We start from the raw sequence: 21124 nt of genomic DNA, 5'->3' as shown, positions 1-21124 counted from the left end.
CATAGAGGTAAGTGCTATTGGGTTTAATATATCTGAATATTTTGGAAGAGAAAATAGAGACCATTTTTGAAACTGTGACTGCTGGCGAGCAGAGTGGTGTGGGGAAAAATAGGTAGAGCAGCAGGATTGCAAGCAAAGTGAAGAGGATTAGGAGACCAGTTCTGGGTGAGTGCAGAACAGCCCAAGGGATGGTCCCTGAGGCCAGGACACAGCACAAAAGAGCAGGAGGACTAAAAAAGGAGAGAAAATAGTAAGAAAAAATATATGTAGGCAACTGTAAAGAAAGCTACATAAACTGTGTATGACAAATTAGTCATATTAAATCATCTATATCTGTCTAGCTCTGTGCCCACACAGCTACCCGTGCAGCATTCTCTAATATAGTGTTCACACACAAGCACATAAATAAATATTATTACATGCTGCCTGGAACAGAAGGGGTATTTATAATACCTCAATTCTCCCCCACTTCACCATCTTCCACATTTTAGCTTCTTTTCAGCACCAAGCAGTTTCTCAAAAGAAGCTGTGAGGAAGCAAGGAAGTACTGGTACTGGCCATATGGAAGATAGAGGAATGCAGAAAGAATATGAAGCTATTAACACCTCAGCCTAGCATGCAGCCTAAAATTCCTGTCCCATAAATTCTGGTAAATTATGCCTAGGGAACCACCATGGATTTCAATTTGTTGGAAAGATATCAGAAAATGTCAGCATGAAGATATTTCATCTGAAATTTGTCTTCCTATTTTGGATACTTGTGAAAATTGTATTGTTTATGTCAACAATGGATCCCTGAGCCTGGACCATACATTAAATTACCCCTCAGGGGTAGTCACACTGATTTTTTTCCCCTTTTCCTCTAATGTCACTGAAAAATATTTTAAGTAGTACCATATAGTAGGAAAAAAAAAAGTCTTAGCTGGTGAGCAGGCTTCTGAAGGCATTTAAGAAGCTTGGAAAAGGCTCACCACAATTTCAGAAGAAGTATGTTTCTGAAAACTGGCGACAGATCTCACCCCAGAGACCACGTACGAGCTCCCCTTGGGGTGCTGAAGCAAATGCAAATATTTTTGCTTTGACAGTAATTGCATACACCTCGGTTTCAGCTGCAGGTGCCAGCAGTGCTGTGCTGCTGGTGAAGCTGTTTCGTGGCAGGTAAGACCCCAGCAGATGCACCAATTACTTCACATACTGTTTACCCGCTTTTGGTGACATTGAGGCTAACCTTGGAGTCACCTCCCCCGCTGCCACATTCTCCTTTGTCGTACCACCATTTGTTTTTCAATTTGTCCAAGAGGCCTTGTTCATTCAGTTTTAAAACTGCGAGGTTAACAGCATTTCTTGAAACGATAAAACATATTTTGTAAGAAACTGCACAGCTGTTAAGATGTTAGAAGGAATGAGGACTTAAGCTGTTTATAAGCTTGATCCACACACTAAATAAACCTCTCATTTCCACATTTCAAAGCCCTTGGCAGCACAAATAATTGTGGTTGCTTCCAAACATGAAAAATGTGTTTCCAGTTCTAGAAAAGATTTTCAGAACATCTTGGATTTTAATGCAAAAATTCTATCAACCAACCCAAACTATTTTTGCAAAATGGTGATAAAACTCTGCCTGGAATTAAAAACGATTTGCACAGATTGATTTGAATCTATATTTAAAGTATGTTCATTGTGGGCCCAGGCTGGTTTTTCAAGCAGATGAGAAATTTTATCCCCAAGTACTAAAGAGGCAAGATCCAGACTGCCTGTGCTAGACTCTGCCAGTCACTGTGTCTCTGCAGTTCTGACATAAAGCTCTTCAGACTGATCTGCACGAGCTATGGATTAGGGCTCCAGAAACAGGCTGTGGAAGGAAGGGCTGAGGACTTACAGCTCACACTACTAAGGTGCTGGCCAGAGCCAGTCAATAGAAAGCACTGGACAAAAGTGCCCAGGGGACTGAAGCCCTGCTGCTGGCACATCTGTGCATTTGGGATGCAGGGTCTAGACTCCTGCTCCCTTTGCACATTAGAGGCTTAGCTGAAAGGCAGGACCTGGGGTCTAGCTTAGTGCCATGACTCCAGGGACCACTCTGCTGTTCTGGGAAAGCACCCTGAGTCCCAGCCCAAAGAGCACCTGGGGAATGGAGGAGGAAGGTGGTGATGAAGGGTGTCTGCACTGGGAAAAACTGGGAACAGCGCAGCCAAACTGAAGCCCAAGCACTGCTGGAAGAGAAAAGCCAGACAATTAGCTCAGTGCTGAGAGACAAGAAAGCTATTGGGCATCCTGAAGACCTGAGATGCAAGGAGATTTTTTGGACATCCTGAGGACTTTTTCTGGAGAGTTTATATGTTATGCTACCACTGGGTGAATGAAAAATCCTGCTTTGCTAGCAACACAGTGGCATGGGCACAACAGACTGAAAGGGGTTCTGTGAGCCTGGTGTCCTCCTTATCACATTTAAATGGTCTTTTCTTCAGGTGGGAGAAATACCTGAGAGAGACTTTGGATCTGTGCAGGCAGAGGGGCATGGCCAACACAAAGGCTAAAGCACAGAATCACTGCTTCTGTAGAAAGTTAAGGCTGCTGGAATTGTACTGAAACTCAGCCAAGAACTAGGACACAGCTTGTCCTAGGATGCAGTTGCTTCTGTGCATGCTCAGATGTTTCTCTTTAGGTGTCCAGAGAGCATCAGGACTGGATGGCAATGGTCAGAATGATGTATGGACCACCATACAAACCCAAATGTAAGGCATCTGGATTTATGATAGTGACTATAGCCACTATAAAACATTTTAAAATCAGTTGATAGTTAATCTTCCAAGGTACTTATGCAGCCTTCATCATCTCCAAAGGAAGCTTTGTACTTGTTTAAGTGTCACCTTCCTATCTGTATTACTGTCACATATCCTAATGATGCACAACTACATGAGTATCAGTAAAATTGTATCTTTCTTTTCATAAAGCTCCTCCTGGATGAAAGACAGGTCTTTGTTGGCTGGTCATGAAGTTTGGAAACTATTTATGTGTAGACCAAATGTTACTAACTTCACTGCAGCTAGACTTAGAGGAGATTTTCAATAGAGATAAAGTAATTGCTTGTCTCTCCCTAAAAGTGAAAATGAGAACTGTAGGCTGTAGTGGGAGTGATAACAGACTGCTCTTTGTGGATAAATCTTTAAGGGGAATTTAGCAGCCAGGCTGACAAATGTGATTTTCCATGAGTGCTCTAATTATGGTTCCCACTCCAGAGGGAGAGAAGCAATTGCAAAATTGGAATGAAATTGTTCATTTGTCCCTTTTGTTCATGGAAGCAATTGCTTTTGAACCATATTTGCAACAGATTTTTCATACTCAGCTTTTCATTAAAAAAAGCCTGTGCTTTCAGTCTGTGTGCCCCATTCAGAAAGGTAACTGTGTGGCCAGCCTTGCCACTTAACAGGCACATTTCCAGTACACCAAACATAAATGTTACCTTTTTAAGGACATTGGGACTGGGCCATAGATGAAAGATGATCCTGGAAACACTATTCCTCTGATGCTGAACATTAGTTACTTTGAAAATCACTTAGATATGTATCTGGAGCTGCTGCCTACAAAGTCAATGTCAAAACTCCTCCTTGCTTCAACAGGATCCAAACCAAGGTCTAATTTAATGCTGCTGTGTTGAATTGTCACACTGGGCAGCAATAGCACAAGCAGCTGCTTTGACAGTTCCACAGATGCAGGCAGGATTGATCACTCCCACAAAAAATGAAATGTATCTCAAGGAATATCACTAGCTCCCAATTCAACAAGACACTTAATCTCAGTCTGATTTTAAAGCAGATGGGAAGCCCTCTCTATCTGTCTATCTGAAAAAAGCATCTTCAAATTATTTCCTCTGAGCTGTAGTCTCTCCAGTGTGAACATTAAAGCTCACCAAATTTGACAAAGTCCTTATTCTGAAATCCTTAGAACAGTTTTTTCTTTTCAATGTTTATCTTAAATTGGGTGAAGATGTTACCTGATAATTTAAAACTTTTTTTTTCAAGTTAATGTCTACTTGTACCTTTTATTTGGATAGTCCAAGATTAGTTAAAAACAACTAGGTGATATCTTTGACAACTAATATAAGTTTTCATGTTTAATTTTCATGTTAGGGAGAGAGCTTTCTCACTTGCCAAATGTTTAAATTTATCTTTCAAATCATTAATGATTATCAAGGAAAATTTTCCCACAGTCATTTAGAGAAGCTGCAGCTGGTTGATAGTAATCCTGGAGTAATAAATAAATAAATGAAACCCATTCATGAGAGGGTTATTTAGCTGGGTTATTAGCCATATCCATAGACAGTTTCACAGCACAATAGAGAAATGAAAATAAAAAGGATGAAGAAGTAAATGTGGATTTAAGCTGCAATCATCACTCTGAAATTAAACTGTATTGTTTATAAATTCAACACATTATTGTCCTCATCATGTCTAGTAGGCCATGTAAAACCAGGTTAGTTTCACACTGCTTTCTCTGTTGCTTTGTTATCCAGGTCCACCTCAACATGTGGAAATAAATAATTTCCCTCTGGTCAGCAAAACACAGAGCACCTTTGCTCAACACTGCTGTACCTCCCAGGCAGGTTATGACTGAGAGCCTACAACGTGCAATGGTGACTGCATTGAAAGTTATATTGAGACCTCACAGCCAGGCTGGATCACCCACACCCATCCTAGACAGTGCTTTGTTCTGCCACAGAAGAAGGCATTTGGAAACCTGAGTGTCCGTGGCAGAAACTTCTCTTTCATCCTAAAAAATAGGACTGCATCCTCAGTACCACACTTAAAGACAATATATTCCTCAAAACAGGAACTGATGTCTTTGCAAGAGTCAGGGTTAACAGCAGAAAGTAGGCAAGGGGTTTAATATTTGACTCTTAGTCCTTGGTGTCACTGCACAGTCCTGCCTTTTCCATTACTCTGAAGAAAACAGAGTCCTTGCATGAAATAGTCAAGCCAAAACTGCAGCCCTCACTTCACAAGTATTTGGGTGCATGGACAGTGATTTCAGCTGGATCACAGCTATTTTTAACCAGTCTTTAGAATTACAGTTTGAAAAACATGATGAAAATATAATCATTATCTCTCATTTGAAATCACTTTCCATCTCACTATAAATAAACAGTAGTAAGCTGTTTAAAACATTAATTTGGATATCTTCTTTTTTTTTTTTTTTTTTTTTTTTTTTTCTATAAAAGCCCATCTGTACTGCAGATACACCTTACACAGTTATCAAGAGATAAAACTGCACAGACAGATGACAAGGAGACTACCCAGTCCCTTGAAAAACAACATCAGCAATTCCAAGCAGATATTTCATTTGTTACCCAAAACAATTGCAGCAGGGTTCTTGCCCAAAGCCCAGGGAAGCCAGCAGAGAGGTTTGCTTTGACTTCCAGTGAGTTTGGATCACATCAATGGCTAGCAGTTGACCCACCTGCTGGACTTCAAGGAGGCATGCAACAAACGACCTGAACACCATGGTGCACCACACTGGGAAACCCAGCTCATGTACATGCTCAACCACAGGAGGGGCATTTCCACAGCTGGTAAAGACACAAAGGTCCCTGCACCACAAGGGAATGAGGCAGAGGTCCAGGCTAGGGACCACCATGGCCAGCATCACAAGCACTGCTGGAAATCTGAGGCAGTCATAGCAGAACGTCATGAAAAGGGACACAAAATTTTGCCTCATGTAACACTTTCCATATCAATTTCAGCACAGCAACTCATCACTACTTAGAGATCAGGAACTAAAACATGAAATGCATTCTGCTCAGTAAGATCAGGTCTGTTCTCACAGCCTAATGCCCACAGCTTGTATATACACAACAGAAAGAAAAGGCTCTCTCCAGCCTGGTTAGGCTGAATATGTGTCCAGATGTATGTATACTTGTATACAAATATGTACACTCTCAGCCACAGCTGCTTTTCATTAAAGTCATTCAGTTCCCAAAATCTCTGGATGCACCATGGTTCATGGGATGGGTGGAAAGCACCACCCATCCACACCATTCAGCATCATCCCAAAATGCACCTCCAAGGACTCAGCCTTGGCCTGCTTCATGGAGACTGCCTCCATGAAGTAGGGCCTCAGAATATCTGCTTTTGAATACTGAATACTGAATCCTGGCATAAAGGCACAGACAGGTACATAAGTACTCATTACAGCAAAGGCAGGATCTCTGCTCTAGGCATTTAATAACAATATTTCAGGCAGCCGGTAGAGCTTTGCCAGGAAAACTTAAATGTCTTAGCTATTTAAACAGCTTTGACATTTTCCTGAATCCCTTTCCTGAACTTAGTCTCATAAATTCTGTGTAACTGGCATGTTAGAGAGCAAAAATACTTCCCTGCATCCTGGGCAGATTCTTAGCACAGTTCTGCAGTTATCACCACAGACGGCGGCACTGTTGTTTCACTGCTAGAGTTGGGGATGTTCCTCACTTGCAATAGTGAATGAGCAAGATGTGCAAAAATAGTGTGACTCACTAATGAGACCCTACCTACACAAAAGCAGCCTTGTTTAAATTGCAGCCATACTGTACAGCCCATCATCCCAGAAATGCTGGGGCCACTGCTGCAGCTGCTGAGGCAAAAGCAGAGCAAAGGCCCCCAACCCTCCAAAAGGCTTCTCACAAATCAATCCCACATGGGATTTCAAGTCTCAGAAATCACCCAGCTGCTTACAAGTCATGTGCAGAGACATGGCATCTCTGGTTAACCTCAGGTTCTCTGAACATACAACAAAGTTCAGCAAGGAGTACTGAATGTTATATGAACAAAGCTCCATAGGTGGGCCATATGTGAGGTAGGGACCAACTGGCAAAATACAGAGGCTTCCTTTCTATTATGATAAAATATATGACCACATTTGTCCTGTAAGTTTGTTGGACATATACTCCTATAGAACTGGTACCTGTAAAGAAAGGGGGATCAGCAAACTACTGTACAACAGAAAGTAAAACCACAGATGTGGTGGTGCATCACCACTAAAGGAACAAGTTTTCCTGAGACTGCAGGATCACGGCCAGTGTTGGCAAATGTCTCAAGCAACCCCAAGCTCATTTTGTTCCTTGCACTTTGGATGTCCCTCCCTGCAGCTGCCTGCTGGTGCACCATCATGCAGACCTGCCCCTGGCCACTCCTGGCACAGGCTGGAGGGCTGTGTCCTGCAGGCAGGACAAGGCAGAGAGTGAAGCCAAAGTCAGTGACCTTATTTCAGTGTTGTGAATTGCAGTTATTCTCTATGATCTAATCTGCATCCAGCCCAGGTGGCTTGGGAAGAGGAGGCCACAGCTGCCAGGAGCCTCTCCTCACTCCCCAGCCTAGTGCTTCCTGGATGCAGCTGAGCATCTGCCTTAAATGTGCTCAGCAAAACACAAGTGGGTGCATTTTTATAGCTTGTATATATCATCCATTCAAATGACTTTTAACAGGAAAAATTAAAATGCAACCTTACCAAGCAAAAAATTAAGACCTGCACATCTTTTGAGCTGTTTATTTTATCCAGGTTTTGAAAAGCACTGATGGCAGATTGTAACATGACACAAATGTAGTGTGGTTTAGGGGTGTTTGACAATTCAAGAGAAATTAAGTGTAAAGCTGCATGGCACTGGCTGAATATGTTTAATAAATTAGGAATGAAACAAGCACTCTGTTAACGAGGAAGATGTAGCCAAAGCTTACATCACTGTGTACTCAGAAGGCTTGAAGGATCAATAATGTAAATATTAAAAAGGAGAGCTAATGCATGAATATTTTTACAAGAAAAATGACCTTAGCTTTAAGGACAAAAGGCCTGCTTTAAAAGCATGTCCTCTTAAACACATTTAAACTCTTACAGGGGAAATATTTTTACTGGGATTTATAAAGGTTTGCATGCTGTCATGTTACTTGTATGAAAAAAAGCTGCATTCAAATACTGAAGCACAGCAGTCATCAAAATATTTTTACATGTTAGTTCAAATAAAACAGAGTTCTTGGCACTTGCTGTCATAACTTGGCATTTATATTAAATAAAGAACTGCTAGTATTCAATTTGTGAGTCTTCATAACATACTAGCTCTTCTGCAGTGGGTCTCTCAAGCTTTTCTGCTAAGCTCCTCCATTTCTATATTCATGCTTATCAAAGAAAGGATGTGATCAGCCATGTCAGCAGAATGCTCAGGTCCAGCTCAGGACCCACCAGAAGAGTGAATGCCTCCTGAATTCCATCTCACAAAAATTCACATACCCCTGAAGAACTGACTGCTCTATAGAAAGCCAAAAAAAGCAAAAAAGCTCTGGGCAGGTTCTGTGCTGCATTAGAAGCTGAAGGTTTTTAAAAGCATTATTTTAAAATCCCCTGTCCAACTGCATTTAAAACATTACTTACAGAAAAATATATCAAAATATTAGTCAAACAATCAGAATAAAGTATTTTTACAAGAATGTGTGTTTATTCCTGTCTGTTTAGAGAGGGGAAATTTACAGCAGTGCTCAGATACTTTTCAATTGTGGCTAATTAAAATAAGTATAGCACTCTTCATTTAGCCATCCAAATAAGATGGTTAATTTCCAGGGGCAGTGACTATTTACAGCTTCTATGTATATCCTAAGTATAGTACACAGTTTAGTTCCTCAAGCTGAGCTTTGTAAACAAATATGAGCCAAACTGACACCTTGAGGATCAGCAGGAGTTCCAATTAATGGGAGACCCACTGCTGCTAAAAATTGCCATAACTACTTTGAATTCAAAGAGGTTCTGACAATTTACACCAGCTAGAGGTCTGGTGACTGTAGTTTAAAATATTTATATAGATTGAAAGCTGTTTTGCAGGAAAATATTCCAATTACAGTATGCAAACACTTCTTGGCACAAACAATTAAATATATATTTTGCCTGTGTAAAAACAGCAGCAGTTGACCTGGGATTGCAACTCAGCTTGTTTCTCTGTTTTATACAAAGATTTGCTGTAAATAAAAAACACATCAAATTGTCCCTAGAGAAACTGTTTATATTGGTTCAGTACACAGTCTTTAGCAGCAGCAGAAATGCTAGTTTCTTCACCTCTGAGCTTTTTTAACTTTTCTAACAACTACCTAGTCCTGTTCTCTTTGAGCAGTGCATTTTTTTTTTTTTTTAAAGCACAATTTTTCTTGCTGGTTCCAGCATCAGCAGGATATGTGAATAGGCTGCTGCAATCCAACACCTGCAAGTCAGAATACATGTTTTAAAGGCTTAGAACCATTGAGTCATAGAATGGTGTGGGTTGGAAGGGACCTTAATGATCACCTAGTTCCAAGTCCCCTGCCATGGGCAGGGACAGGTTCCACTGGACCAGGTTGCTCAAAGCCCCAGCCAGCCCTTGAACCCTTCCAGGGATGTGGTATCCACAGCAATGCTGACTAACCTGTGCCAGTCTCACCACCCTCAGCAAATCCCTCACCTGAGTGATTGTTTTCAAAAGTATCTTAGCACCACTGCAATGCTGTCTCCACGCTGCAGGAATCCCTCTCAGGACAAGCTTAGCCCACTGCCAAGTGCCTCAAAACTTTCTTTCACCTCAGAAGCATTAGCAACCCTGTGCCATTTGTGGGTTTTATAGTTGAAATTGCTGAAAGAACTTACAGTAATATTTTTAAAATTGAAATGTGTAAAGTGAGCATGTTTAAGTCCATCCCCCTACCATCCCAATAGATAATGCTTTCACATGGGGCAACATTCATCTCTGGCATGGCTGGCAAAAAGCTTTTTATGCCTTAGGTGAAGCAGACATCACAGTTTTGTTGCAGCAAGATGTTTGGATGTTTTACCTGCCTTTCCAGTAACTCCTAAGTTTAGGGTCCCCCAGCAGAAAGAAAATGACAGTATTGGCACAGATAGGTTGGGGTGTGGTGGCAAAGCACAGCATGTGGTTCAGTGCCAGGCAGAGGCTCCATCTGTGTTGGAAAAGCACTGCTGAAAGTCAGGGAGTAGCAGCTTGGGCTGAGGGTCACAGCAGTGAAGATCTGTCATGCCTCATGCTGTCTCTCTCCTCTCCTACTTAGACTGCATTAGTGCAAGCCTCTTGCAACCACATTATGTTATGTTACCCAAGCATATGTTGAAACTTCTTATGTTTTTCCATCTCAAGAAAAAGACAAATGCTGCAGTTTACTGCCTGCACAACAGATCTATGGATGATCTAACAGGACTGAAAATATTATTCACCATTACTGATCTTGGCTAGAAGATTTAAATTTTCCTTTACATAATATCTTAACCATATTTGTAAGGCATTTTAAATTGATGCTTCTGAATGCCACAAAGGTACTATTTTCACCCAGAATGGTGCTAGGAAAACATATCACTTTTAGATGCAATTCAGTGCTTATTGAATAAAAATACGGTGTGGCTCCTTGTAACTTAGAAAGCTGTTCCTTCTTTACATCCACCTCAATCCATTTGATATCACTGATGGATTACTAGACAGCCTATTAAGATCACTGACTCTGGATACCTTATGCAGAGGAAGATTTTACTGCATCAAAATCTTCCAGAAAAAAGTGGGTGGCAGCTGTTTCAGCAGCTTCTAATTTTTCACTCCATTCAACATGTCCCAGCAGTGGCAGAAATATTGTCCCTTTGACAGAGCATTTCACAGATTTCCTCTGCAGGAAGACTCTAGGTTGAATCACCTATCCCAGAAGAAATGTTACTGTGACTTCCAAAAGGAGTCAGAACTTATTGCTGAATCTCACAACAAATCATGAAAATAATATATCCTGCTGGGCTAACTGTAAATATTAGGTTTTCTCATTCCTAACCAGCCCCATATCTCAATGTGCTATATAAATGTATGTTCTATTTAGTGGGTAGCAGGGCATAATAACAAACCCAAGATTTTAATGCAGTATTGAACATGGAATTTTTGCAGATTTGGTTCAAAAGAGTTCAGTCTCTGACTTCTCCAATTTTTCATTAATGTAAGGCTGAATCCACCATTTATGAACATACAATAATGGGTAAGAGGAGCTACATCTGAAATGGTCTTTGCCTGTGTTCTACTCCTTATGATATGTTCCTGTATTTTCCTTCTTGCAAGCATCAGGATCTCTCAAGACCACCTGACTAGTGTAAGATGTCTTTAAGACTCAGAAATGGTAGAAAAACATCTAATAATGTTTATTCTAAGGAGTAATGATGGAGTGACTTCTACAAGTAAAAGTGCTCAACTGAGCATCTCTACATTCCTTTTTCATAAGCTACCTCACCATCAGCTTATGATTCTCCATAAAAAATGATAAAAGTCCTCTATCCTAGCTAATATTTCTGAGATGCTCTCAGAGAAGACTCATACAAAAGGAGTTGCATTTAACCACTTTCAGGGTGACAGATATAGGTATCTGTGGCAAGAGCTACAGTGAAAGAAAAAAAATCCAATTTCTGCCATCTTCCCAGCAGCTGCATTTGGGAAAAAAAAATGCTACTTCTGATCTCAGGAAGTCGTGGAGTATCCACATTCAGTTGAACATGAATTCATAAAAAGAAGCACAGCTAGCAGATGAAAGGAGTTGATTGTGCCCCTCTACTCCATTCCTCTTGATTGCCTCCATCCAGCTCTGGGGACCCCAGCACAGAGAGGACAGGGACCCATTGGAGTGGATCCAAAAATGATCAGAGGGACAGAGCAGCCCTCCCATCAGAATTTGCTGAGAGAGTTGGAGTTGTTCAGCTTGAAGAAAACTAGGCTACAGGGAAACCTTATTAAGGCCTTTCAATACTTAAAGGGAGGTAATAAGAAAGATGGATGGAAGCAGAGGTTTTTGAAAACAAGAAGCAGTGGTTTTCAGCTAAAGGAAGGCAGATTTAGACTAAAACAAGGTAGACTTAAACTAGGCATAAGGAATAAATTTCTTAGAATAAGGATGGTAAAACACTGGAATAGGTTGTCCAGAGAGGTGTCTCTTTCCTGGAAATATTCCAGGTCAGGCTGGACTGAGCTTTGAGCAACCTGCACATTGCAGAAGGGCTGGACTAGATGACCCTTAAAGGTCCCTTCACACCCAAACTGTTCTGTGATTCTATGATTCTGTGGTTCTATTTATGCTTAAATCTCTGTTTTAGAAACAAGCCCATGCTTGTCCTGTTTCTAAGGTACTGTTTCTAACCTTTGCTTGTCTGTTTAGACCTTTCAGCCATCAAGCCCTAGTCCCACCTTTTTGAGAATGAAGCATGAAGTGACTGTGAAGCCAAACACCATCAGCATTCTGTACAGTATTAAAAGTGCTGCAATACAAGCAAGCTCTTCAATAGCTTTTTCCTAGTAAGAAAAGCTTACTCCACATGGGAAAGCTGTAGGGCAAAACTGCTGTTTGCTTCTGAGGGCATTCATCCACTGACATCAATGCCCATGAAGTTATTAATGAAACATGGCCACTATGCCAAAAGCTATTGGCAGCACAGAAATCAGGAAGGATTCTTGACTTTTCTGGCCGCCAGAAACAGATCACTAATTCATGAGATTTGTACAGTTGATACACTTTTGGCAGGTCTAAACTTAGACTGAGTAGAGGCATGACGGATTTCTGTAACATTGCATTCATGCTTCTTTGTACCTCCATACTGATGTTTTCCATAAAGGCAATAAATGGAAAGATTCCAGCTAAGACATGTTTTCTTAAGCTTTGGTCTAATTATGATGTAAGTACTTTGAAGTTCATTACTTTAATTAGAAGCAGAGACTGAAAGAAAAAAACAGGGGAGCTATTTCCCAGGTGGGAACTGGAGCTGCAACTGCAATGCAAACAATAAAGAACACTGCATAACTTGTGCCCTAGTGAAATGCTGGCTTGTGTTTTGCCTAATGGCAGATCAATACCATACAAATGAAGCAATTACAGTTGTGCCATATAAAGCCTTATTTGGTCAGCAGCCAAAATGGGGATTAGCTGGAAGAGTTCCTAGGACTTTCTGTCTGAATATTATTGCAGAAGTTAATGAGGAATATCTGATATGCTTAGACAAACATGGACAGTGCCAGCAACCAGATGAGATGGTTGGTCCAATAGCCAGTGTGCTGATAATTAAAATGCCCTGAAGCCAGCTGGACATCAGCCCAAGATCAGGTGAAATGATCACAAGGGCAATCCAATCCCTCTGGCAACCAGCTATATGATGCCACCATCCATGCAGCCATATACATAGCAGCAAACTCTCCACCTTCCCAGCATGGAAGCAGGGTCCACTTAAGCATGGAGCACCTTCACATTTGCACAGCTCTGTCTCCCTATACTGCCACTGGTGGTGGTGCAGGAAAAGCCTTTTCTATGTCCCACTCATTCTCATCCACTACACCACCTGGTCTAGTAGAAGGTGTCCCTGCCATGTTGGAAACAGATGATCTTTAAGGTGTCTTCCAACCCAAAGCACTCTGTGAAATGCAAATATAGCAGCTCTCAGACCAGTCAGACCAAGCACAAACACATCAATATGGTAACACATGCTTGTAGTGTTTCAAATGCAAGCAGCCAGGCTACAGAAAAAGCATAGTATTAAAAGCACTAATAGATCTCCACAGTGGATATGGAGTTACAAATGATGTAATTACTGTTGTCCTGAACACATGTCCATGTGCCAATTTTAATTTAAAAAGCCATATGGAGTAGGGTCCACTGATGATGTACATTTCTGCTATTGCTTTATAAATGGAACACAAAACGTGGTCACAAACCACAGACTGTTTCAGAAAGCATTAGTCAAAGTTACAATTTCCTGATCGTTTTCTTTCCAGAACAGTTTCTTTGACCAAAGACACTGAGAAATCTGCCACCATGTTTATCCTGATGCACACACCTCCATGGATTTGAAATAATCATACAAGCATCTGGAGTGGGAATGGGCTTAAAATATTCACAGCACATTAAACACTATGCTATTAATCTTCACTACTCCTCTGAGGCTGATGGGCAATCGTCATTACCCTCAATTTGCAAAGGTGACTCTGAAGTAAGAAGGTGCACTGATCTCAGGTGCCCAGGAAATCTGGGCAGGGTCATTAACTAAGCTCACCAGTGTGACACAACTTCAGGCAATCAAACTTCATTGCTTCCCAGAAATCTCTGTGTCTTTTCAGGCAACAATTCATAGAGATTTTATCCTTCTTATCTCCCAGAAATAGACTAAGCTTAAACTTCTGTGTGTATTTCATCAATTCAGTCTTTTACCACAACACATTCCTTATTTTTCCTGCCAAAAGTGGGAGACAGCCAACCTGACTGGCCTGATTCCCACAGCAAACAAACTCTTCCAAATTTTGACCCAAAAAGTCCATGCTGTCCATCACTCAGCAGCTATATAAATCTGCTTAGGAAGTTAAAACTGTTCCTCTTTCCCTGGCAAAGAAGAGGTATGAAGCACTGCCACTTACTTCACAGACTTCAGATTCTCTCACTCTATTTTGCTTTTCCACCAAGAAATTTTTATTTAGATGAGAATGATCTGCTTGACTTTTAATTCACAGATATTGTAACTAAAGCCTAGTGGTCAGGAGAAGACCTTCTACCATGCAGGAATCATGAACATCACTTTCCATAAGCTACTACAACTTTCCAAATACTCCTGTAGCTCCAAGAGATTTGATGTGCTGTCTGAAAATATCCTTATCATAGCCATAATTCTCATAAAAGTATTGTAACACAGTGCAGTTTTGAAAGTGCCTAAGGAGTTGTCTGGTCCAACCTCCTGCTCAAACAAGGGTCAGTCCTGAGGTCAGACCAAGCTGCTCAGGGCTCCAACAGTCACGTTTTGTAAACTTCCACGGATGAAGCCTGCAGAGCCTCTCTGAGCAGAGTGTCACTGTCAGGGGAAATAGTTCCTCCCTACATCCAATCTGAACCATCCAATCTGAACTTCTCCCATTTTTATTTTATGTTCATTGTCACCAATCTTCCTGCCCTACACTGCTGTGAAGGGTCTGGCTCCATCTCCTCCAGGATTCCCCTGTGGACACTCTGGGCTGCTCCTAGGATGCCCCAAAACCATCTCTGCTCCATACTGAACAAATCCAGCTCTTCCACACTCTCTTCATCAGAGAAGGTTGAGATCCATATCCAGCTCCATCTTGATCATCTTCCATGAAATAAGTTCAATTTATTGATGGTTTTTTAAATGAGGAGGCAAAAAAGAAAAAAAAAATAAAAAGGATGTCGTGTTCTAGATGCAGTCTGAATGTTTGCAATTATTTTATCTGATGCAATAGTATCTTCTCTTGTGGCCTACAAATTGGATGAACTAAAAGCACTCTAATTGGAAACTGCTTTGGATAATTGCCCACTATCTGAAAGAGATGCCAAAAATAGGAGCCTGCTTATTTAACTGTGACAGGAAAAAAAATCCTAAATTGTCAAGAAACTGTGATGACTTTCTGTTCACTTTCAACTACACTTTCAAAGACTGAGTTTGTTTTATTTAAACTGAAAAGTCAGAACTAACTGTAATGTGTTCATGTGGTTTTAAACCAAAAAATATTATCAGCAGGTATAGAATATAATCAAAATGATATCATATACTAATCAAAACCTGAGGAGCTGGATCGTAGTAAATGCAGAGCATCTGAATGTGGGTCGGTTCCCTAACTTGGGAAAGAAGGCATTTTATTTTTATTTAAAACTAATAATGAAATGAGCATCCTCCTAAAACCAGTATCTTCATATTTAGTATTGCAAGCAGTAGAAGGCTCTTGGGAAACCTTAAAATTGAAAATTTTGGTTGAAAATGTAAAAATGTGAATTGTCTAATAATGTTAACATTTAGGCACATGAAATATAGACAATTTGGGTTTTCTAGAAAGAGCTGAGATTTTCTGTAGGAAATAACTACAGAAAACCCATGAATTTTTTTTCTGTAGGCTTGAGTTTTAAGATCCAAAATAGACCTAAATCACACAAACAACAAATGTGCGAAATCAGGTGCCTGCATCCATCCCAAAGAATCCAAAGATCTAATCCTACATATAAAAGCCTCTTAAAGACATAGTTACAAATCTGTGCTGCACTAAATGGAACCATATCAGCGGCAGATTGTACAGAGAAAGCTGCACATATTCTGGAGGTAACAGATGGGCTGCCAGATGTTGGGGCTGCTCTCACCTGCAGGCCTCATTCATCCCTGCTGCTAGTAATGGAAGATCTGGAAGCTAGCAAGGGATCTGGATCTTCCTGCACAGAGATGCTATTCCTGACCAAGAGGGGAGAAAAAAGAACGCTAAAACAGCTCTATTTTCTTTGTGTGCTGGAGGCAGATTATTATTTTCACGTGTTCTTTTAGAGAAGAAAGGAGTACCTGAAGTGTAACAATGAAATAGGTCTCTGTATCAGGTCAGGCTTAGATCACTTTTATCCAGTTGACTTTTGGCTTTAAAAAACTGCAGGGAAAATTTTAGTCAAACTTTGACTACAGAAAACTGCCAATCCTGCCAAAAACTCTTAAAAGAGAGTAGCAACAAAAGAACACACAGCATTCTTTAGCATTATGTCATTTGCTAAAAGATATAGTTAAATAGGAGCTAAATCCTTTTTCAGGCTTGATTTAAGCTCTCACTCAGTGACTTGGTTGGAATAGGAAGCAGAGGAAGGAAAGCAGAAAACGGGAGTAAGGCATCGAGTTGTAGAAGTACAGAGATTCAGCCAAGGATAGCTAGAGGTGGTTGAGAAAAAGAACACTAGTTTTCATTCTACCTCCTACCACACACAAAGCAGAGCAGTTAAGAGGAAAAATTATTGCTCAACCACAAGCCACCACTTTAAAAAGTAATATTTTAAACTTGTACTGTTCAATGAGTTACATTTATGGCCATTTTTATTTGGAACCTGAGATACTTGGGAACATTCTGATGATGGGAAAGAGCTGCATTTTAGAGCTGTTGTGTCAAGACATACAGTAGCTTAAATTATACATTAAAACTTCTGAATCTTGTTTTGTGCTGTCAACACCTTTCCACCTTTTATGCTGGGATGTGCAGCCCATAATGCCTACTCTGTCACACGCTGTGCCAGTCTGAGTCTCAGTTCAAAGAAATCACAAGAAAGAAAACAAACTTTTCTCCCTACTTTTGGTTGGGGATTTCTCACAAGAATCAAGCCTGCACAAAGACTAAATGGCCATTTTATGTCTCTTGGAGTCCATCTAGTAGTTACTGTCAATTGGAAGTGGGCAGTTTTGCAACTACCACACAGATTAATGGCAAACTGTTTTTCAGGTGCTATTTGTTCCCCAAATGTCATTTCCACGGAGAGGTATTGTTACAAGTTGCTGAGATGCCTTTCAGCAGCCTGCTCCCTTGCTTTAGTCTACCTACAATTTACCTGAACAATTATTATCTTAGTGGGATAGGCCTTTTAGTTGTTGGGAACTGTACCATCAACTTCAAATGGCAGTTCCTGGGACTTGACACCTTAACAGCCAGAGAGTTGTAATAAAAAGAAAAGAGAGAAATAATAATGAGCAGCATTGTTAAAATATAAAGGGCTGTATCTTGCCCTCTGCTGAGATGCTTTATAAGGGATTGAGGAAATGGCAGGGAAAAGGGCAGGAGAAAATTATTTGTGAAGTGCCAAGAGGCAGCATTTATTTCTCAGGGGATCTATAGACTGGAAACAACCATAACCTTTTGTATCCCACTGGCATACAGTGGGGATTAATGGTTATCAAAGGTTTGTAAAAGTCCAGAAAATCAGTAGGCTGTGTGCACAGCAATGGTATCAGTATTTTTGAGACATTATGGCCTTTGCTGATAGTCTGAGGTAAATTCACTGGTTATACTTAAATATATTCCACTTTTTACTCATCAGAAAATTCAACAGTCTGACAAATTTCATTTGGACAGATTTGTTATTGTGAAGCTCCTGTCCTGTTTGCATTCAAATAATTCTGAAACAGACGAGCAAGAAAAGATCTCTGATTTCTTTGCTGCCTTGATTCCTTTCTGATTGTAGAAAACAAGCTTGTTATTGAACTTTTCCTGGTGCTGACTACCTGAGACTGTCCCAATGTTTCTGTAGGACAGTAAAGAAAACTTTAGCAATCACTAAATATCAGAAAGAGAAATCTCTTGTATAAACAGCTTGGAAAAATATTTTTTTTTTTAAAAAAAGAAGCCTCATTGTGCTTTTAAGCCAAGAGTAAAGCCAAAGACACAGAATGGTAACTTCACCTTTAACTGATTATACTAATTTAAAAATTAGTATTATTAGTATTAGTATTAAATTAGATTATGCTAATTTAAAAATACGTATTGCCACTGAAATGTTTATATTAAAAAAAAACCCAAAAAAAAAAAAAAAAAAAAAAAAAAAAAAACCCCACCCTTTCTCTGCAATAGTTTTATTGTTGTTTCCATGCTCTGTTCTTTCACTCCTGCTCAGAAACACTTCATTTCACAACCTTTGTCACTAAAATCCCAAGACCTTCCTTGGAGTTAGAAGCAGTATGATATTAGCAGAGAGGAACCAGAACCTAACAGTGTGACCAAAATGGGAGCTGAGCTTCTTGCAAGAGGTTTGCCTTCCATCAGTGGCTTCTACTGTCATTTGTAGTGTAGGAAAACAGAAATGGCAGCAGAACAAATTCCTGTGACTTTTGCTTTCTCCTCCAAACCACAGAGAGCTTTGTTCAATTATGAATCATCTCTGAAATCTGAGAGCAGAAACTTCCTGCTAGTGGCAATGGAGAAACAGGCTCTGTGAGGCAAGGCAGGTCAGAGATGACTCTTTGAAGTACTTGAAAGATCTAGTGATTTCCTGCCTCCCCCCAGGTCAGAGAAAATTCAGCAAGTGCAGCATTGTGGACACTAATGAGTTGTTTTCTTTCAAAGACTCAAGTATCAGAAATTATCTCAATAGCAATGCTTTTCACTGCAATTGGGTAAATTAAATCAGAATTATTACAATTTCCTTCCTCTGTAAGTAAAAATTGCAAGAATGAGCAAAACTCTTTCAAGTAGAAGATTTTGCCTCAATACATTTGCTTGTACATCTTGCAATGGATCTTATTAGTCATCATCAAATTTTCCCCTTTCTTACTGCACTATTTTTGCACAGGGAAGACCCTTATCGTGATTGAAAATTATGAAACTAATCCAACAGGCATCACTGGGGAATAGAGCAAGCTGGGATTCTAATCTCTGTTCCCAAGGCTTTATATTTACTTTTCAAATAGATACTCTGTTTATAGACAGAAATAGTCCAGGTAACCAAAATTAAGTATGCCTTCCAGGCTCAGCTGAAAAAACAACTTGCTAACATTCATTGTCAGGTTCTCTCCACTGATCTTCTTTTGACCCCTGACTTATATTACTTCATAAGAAGTGGCCCAATCTCTGCCTTTTTACTTAGTAAATGTTATTTTCAGTTGATAGAAAACCCAACAAGCTCTGAAGGATCTGACCTGCTTGAGAAATATCTCAGCTATAAGCTTTGACACTGAATGGTAATGAGGTGGTAATTCAAGCCTTGTTATGCCTACAGCGAAGGGAAAAATATTATGCAAAGTCATACAGTATGATCTACACCATCAGTCAAACAGGATAATGTTTACATATGTATAAAATGCTACAGATCACACTCTAGTTTTCATATAATTTTGTATTACACAAAGAAATGACCTTGGAAAATCTTGGTAAGCTGACGAAAATCCTGTTCAACAGACCACCCCATAACTATGCAGGGGTTCTTGCTTTCTCCAGTGGCCCTTGCTTCAGAAGGGTAGAGGTCAAACTCAGTATTTTGACATCACTCAGTTCTCAAACCTCAATTATTGACCAGTTCTCTCTATATCTTCTCTACACTGTATATAAATAACATCAGTTTCTAGGTACCAGGGTGCTTTGCTGAAATGGCACACTGATTAAGGGCAAGACCAGGCACTCTGGCAGGAGAAAAGAAATGTAGAAAAATCAAACCTGCTTCCTCTGTGTCTCTCCTCACTGTGACAGCTGCTTGTCTTCAGAATGATCTGGGTAGGCCTTTAAGTGCCACTGTTGCAGCCAGAAGACAGCTAACCAGCAAAAGAAATGCCCATTCTTCTCTGAAGTGCCAGAACATGCTCAGAACCACATGGGCTGCAGATGTCATCAGGATGACCCAACCATGCATTACCTTTACCTATTTCTGTACCTTTCTAGAAACAGGAACATGCCATTGAGTGAAGAATGCAGCCCAGAGGCACAGAAACACCAAGATAGAACAGTTACATCAACATTATTAGTTAAAAAAAAATTAAAATCTATAAAGACTTTTGAAAACTGAACAATATAGGGTACACTGAAGAGTGATCCAGGGAAATTCTTCCTTTATGATACAACACAACTTGTACAAGGAAGCTTCACTGATGGGAAAAGTCTATTTTTCTAAAGATTCATGGATTTCCACAGTACAAAATAATTTAAAAACAACAGTGGAAGAAGTCCTCTGTAGTAAATACATGTTGACAGTGTAAAAAATTTGGGTGGCCAGCTCAAACATTTTTGCTAGTTCTTCTTTTAGGAGGTCTATGAATATCACACTTATCCTTTTGTGCACAAAAATTCAATCTTATAGAAAGCATAAACCAGAGCATGCAAGAAGTATTGGGGGAAAATATTTTTACCTGTCCTTACAGCTGACTATTACATAATGACTCTGATGGTTTTCCTACAGAGCTGGGTGTGAATTACCAGCTCACTGACCTAGAAATCCAGAGTAAAATGGGAACTGGGGTATACCTCACAATAATATATTAAATTAACAATAAAAAGCTTTGGCAGTGAATGATGAGCTGGGAATTCCTTCCAAAATAAGCTCCTTATACTCTGGTCTCCAAAAACATTGAGTAAAACATTTGATAAAATGTTTAATAGTCCCACTGGAAAAAATTCCATCCTATAAGGTATGCTAAAATTTGGTACAAATTAGCATGCATTACTAAAATAAGTTTTCTTCCAACACTAGATTTGTAGGGAACCATACTATATATATCTGTGAAAAGCAAAGGCAACATTGCTAGCTGTAGTGCCACACTGAAACAAAGCAATGAAAGAATGGTAATTTTAGAGGATCACCTCAGGAAAACAAGGAGAAGAGGAAGTCACTGAGATCAGGATAGTC

At 40.0% G+C, this 21124-nt stretch overlaps 1 protein-coding gene across 2 annotated transcripts in view; it reads right to left on the bottom strand.

Annotated features, from left to right (window-relative positions):
* GRIA4 (glutamate ionotropic receptor AMPA type subunit 4) overlaps nt 1–21124 on the bottom strand; it is a 210966-nt gene that overhangs the window by 15678 nt on the left and 174164 nt on the right. Inside the window, exon 14 of one of the 2 annotated variants that reach the window (XM_056498542.1) lies at nt 1228–1342. The exons of the other annotated variant lie outside the window; for it this stretch is intronic. Within the exon in view, the coding sequence (XP_056354517.1) occupies nt 1228–1342 (115 nt within the window). The remainder of the gene's footprint in view (nt 1–1227; nt 1343–21124) is intronic. 2 annotated transcript variants of the gene reach the window in all.

The sequence above is a fragment of the Oenanthe melanoleuca genome, chromosome 1 (assembly GCF_029582105.1).
Source record: "Oenanthe melanoleuca isolate GR-GAL-2019-014 chromosome 1, OMel1.0, whole genome shotgun sequence".
NCBI lineage: Eukaryota > Metazoa > Chordata > Aves > Passeriformes > Muscicapidae > Oenanthe > Oenanthe melanoleuca.
The sequence above is the reverse complement of the archived record's forward strand: the minus strand, read 5'-3'. Positions and strand labels throughout refer to the sequence as shown.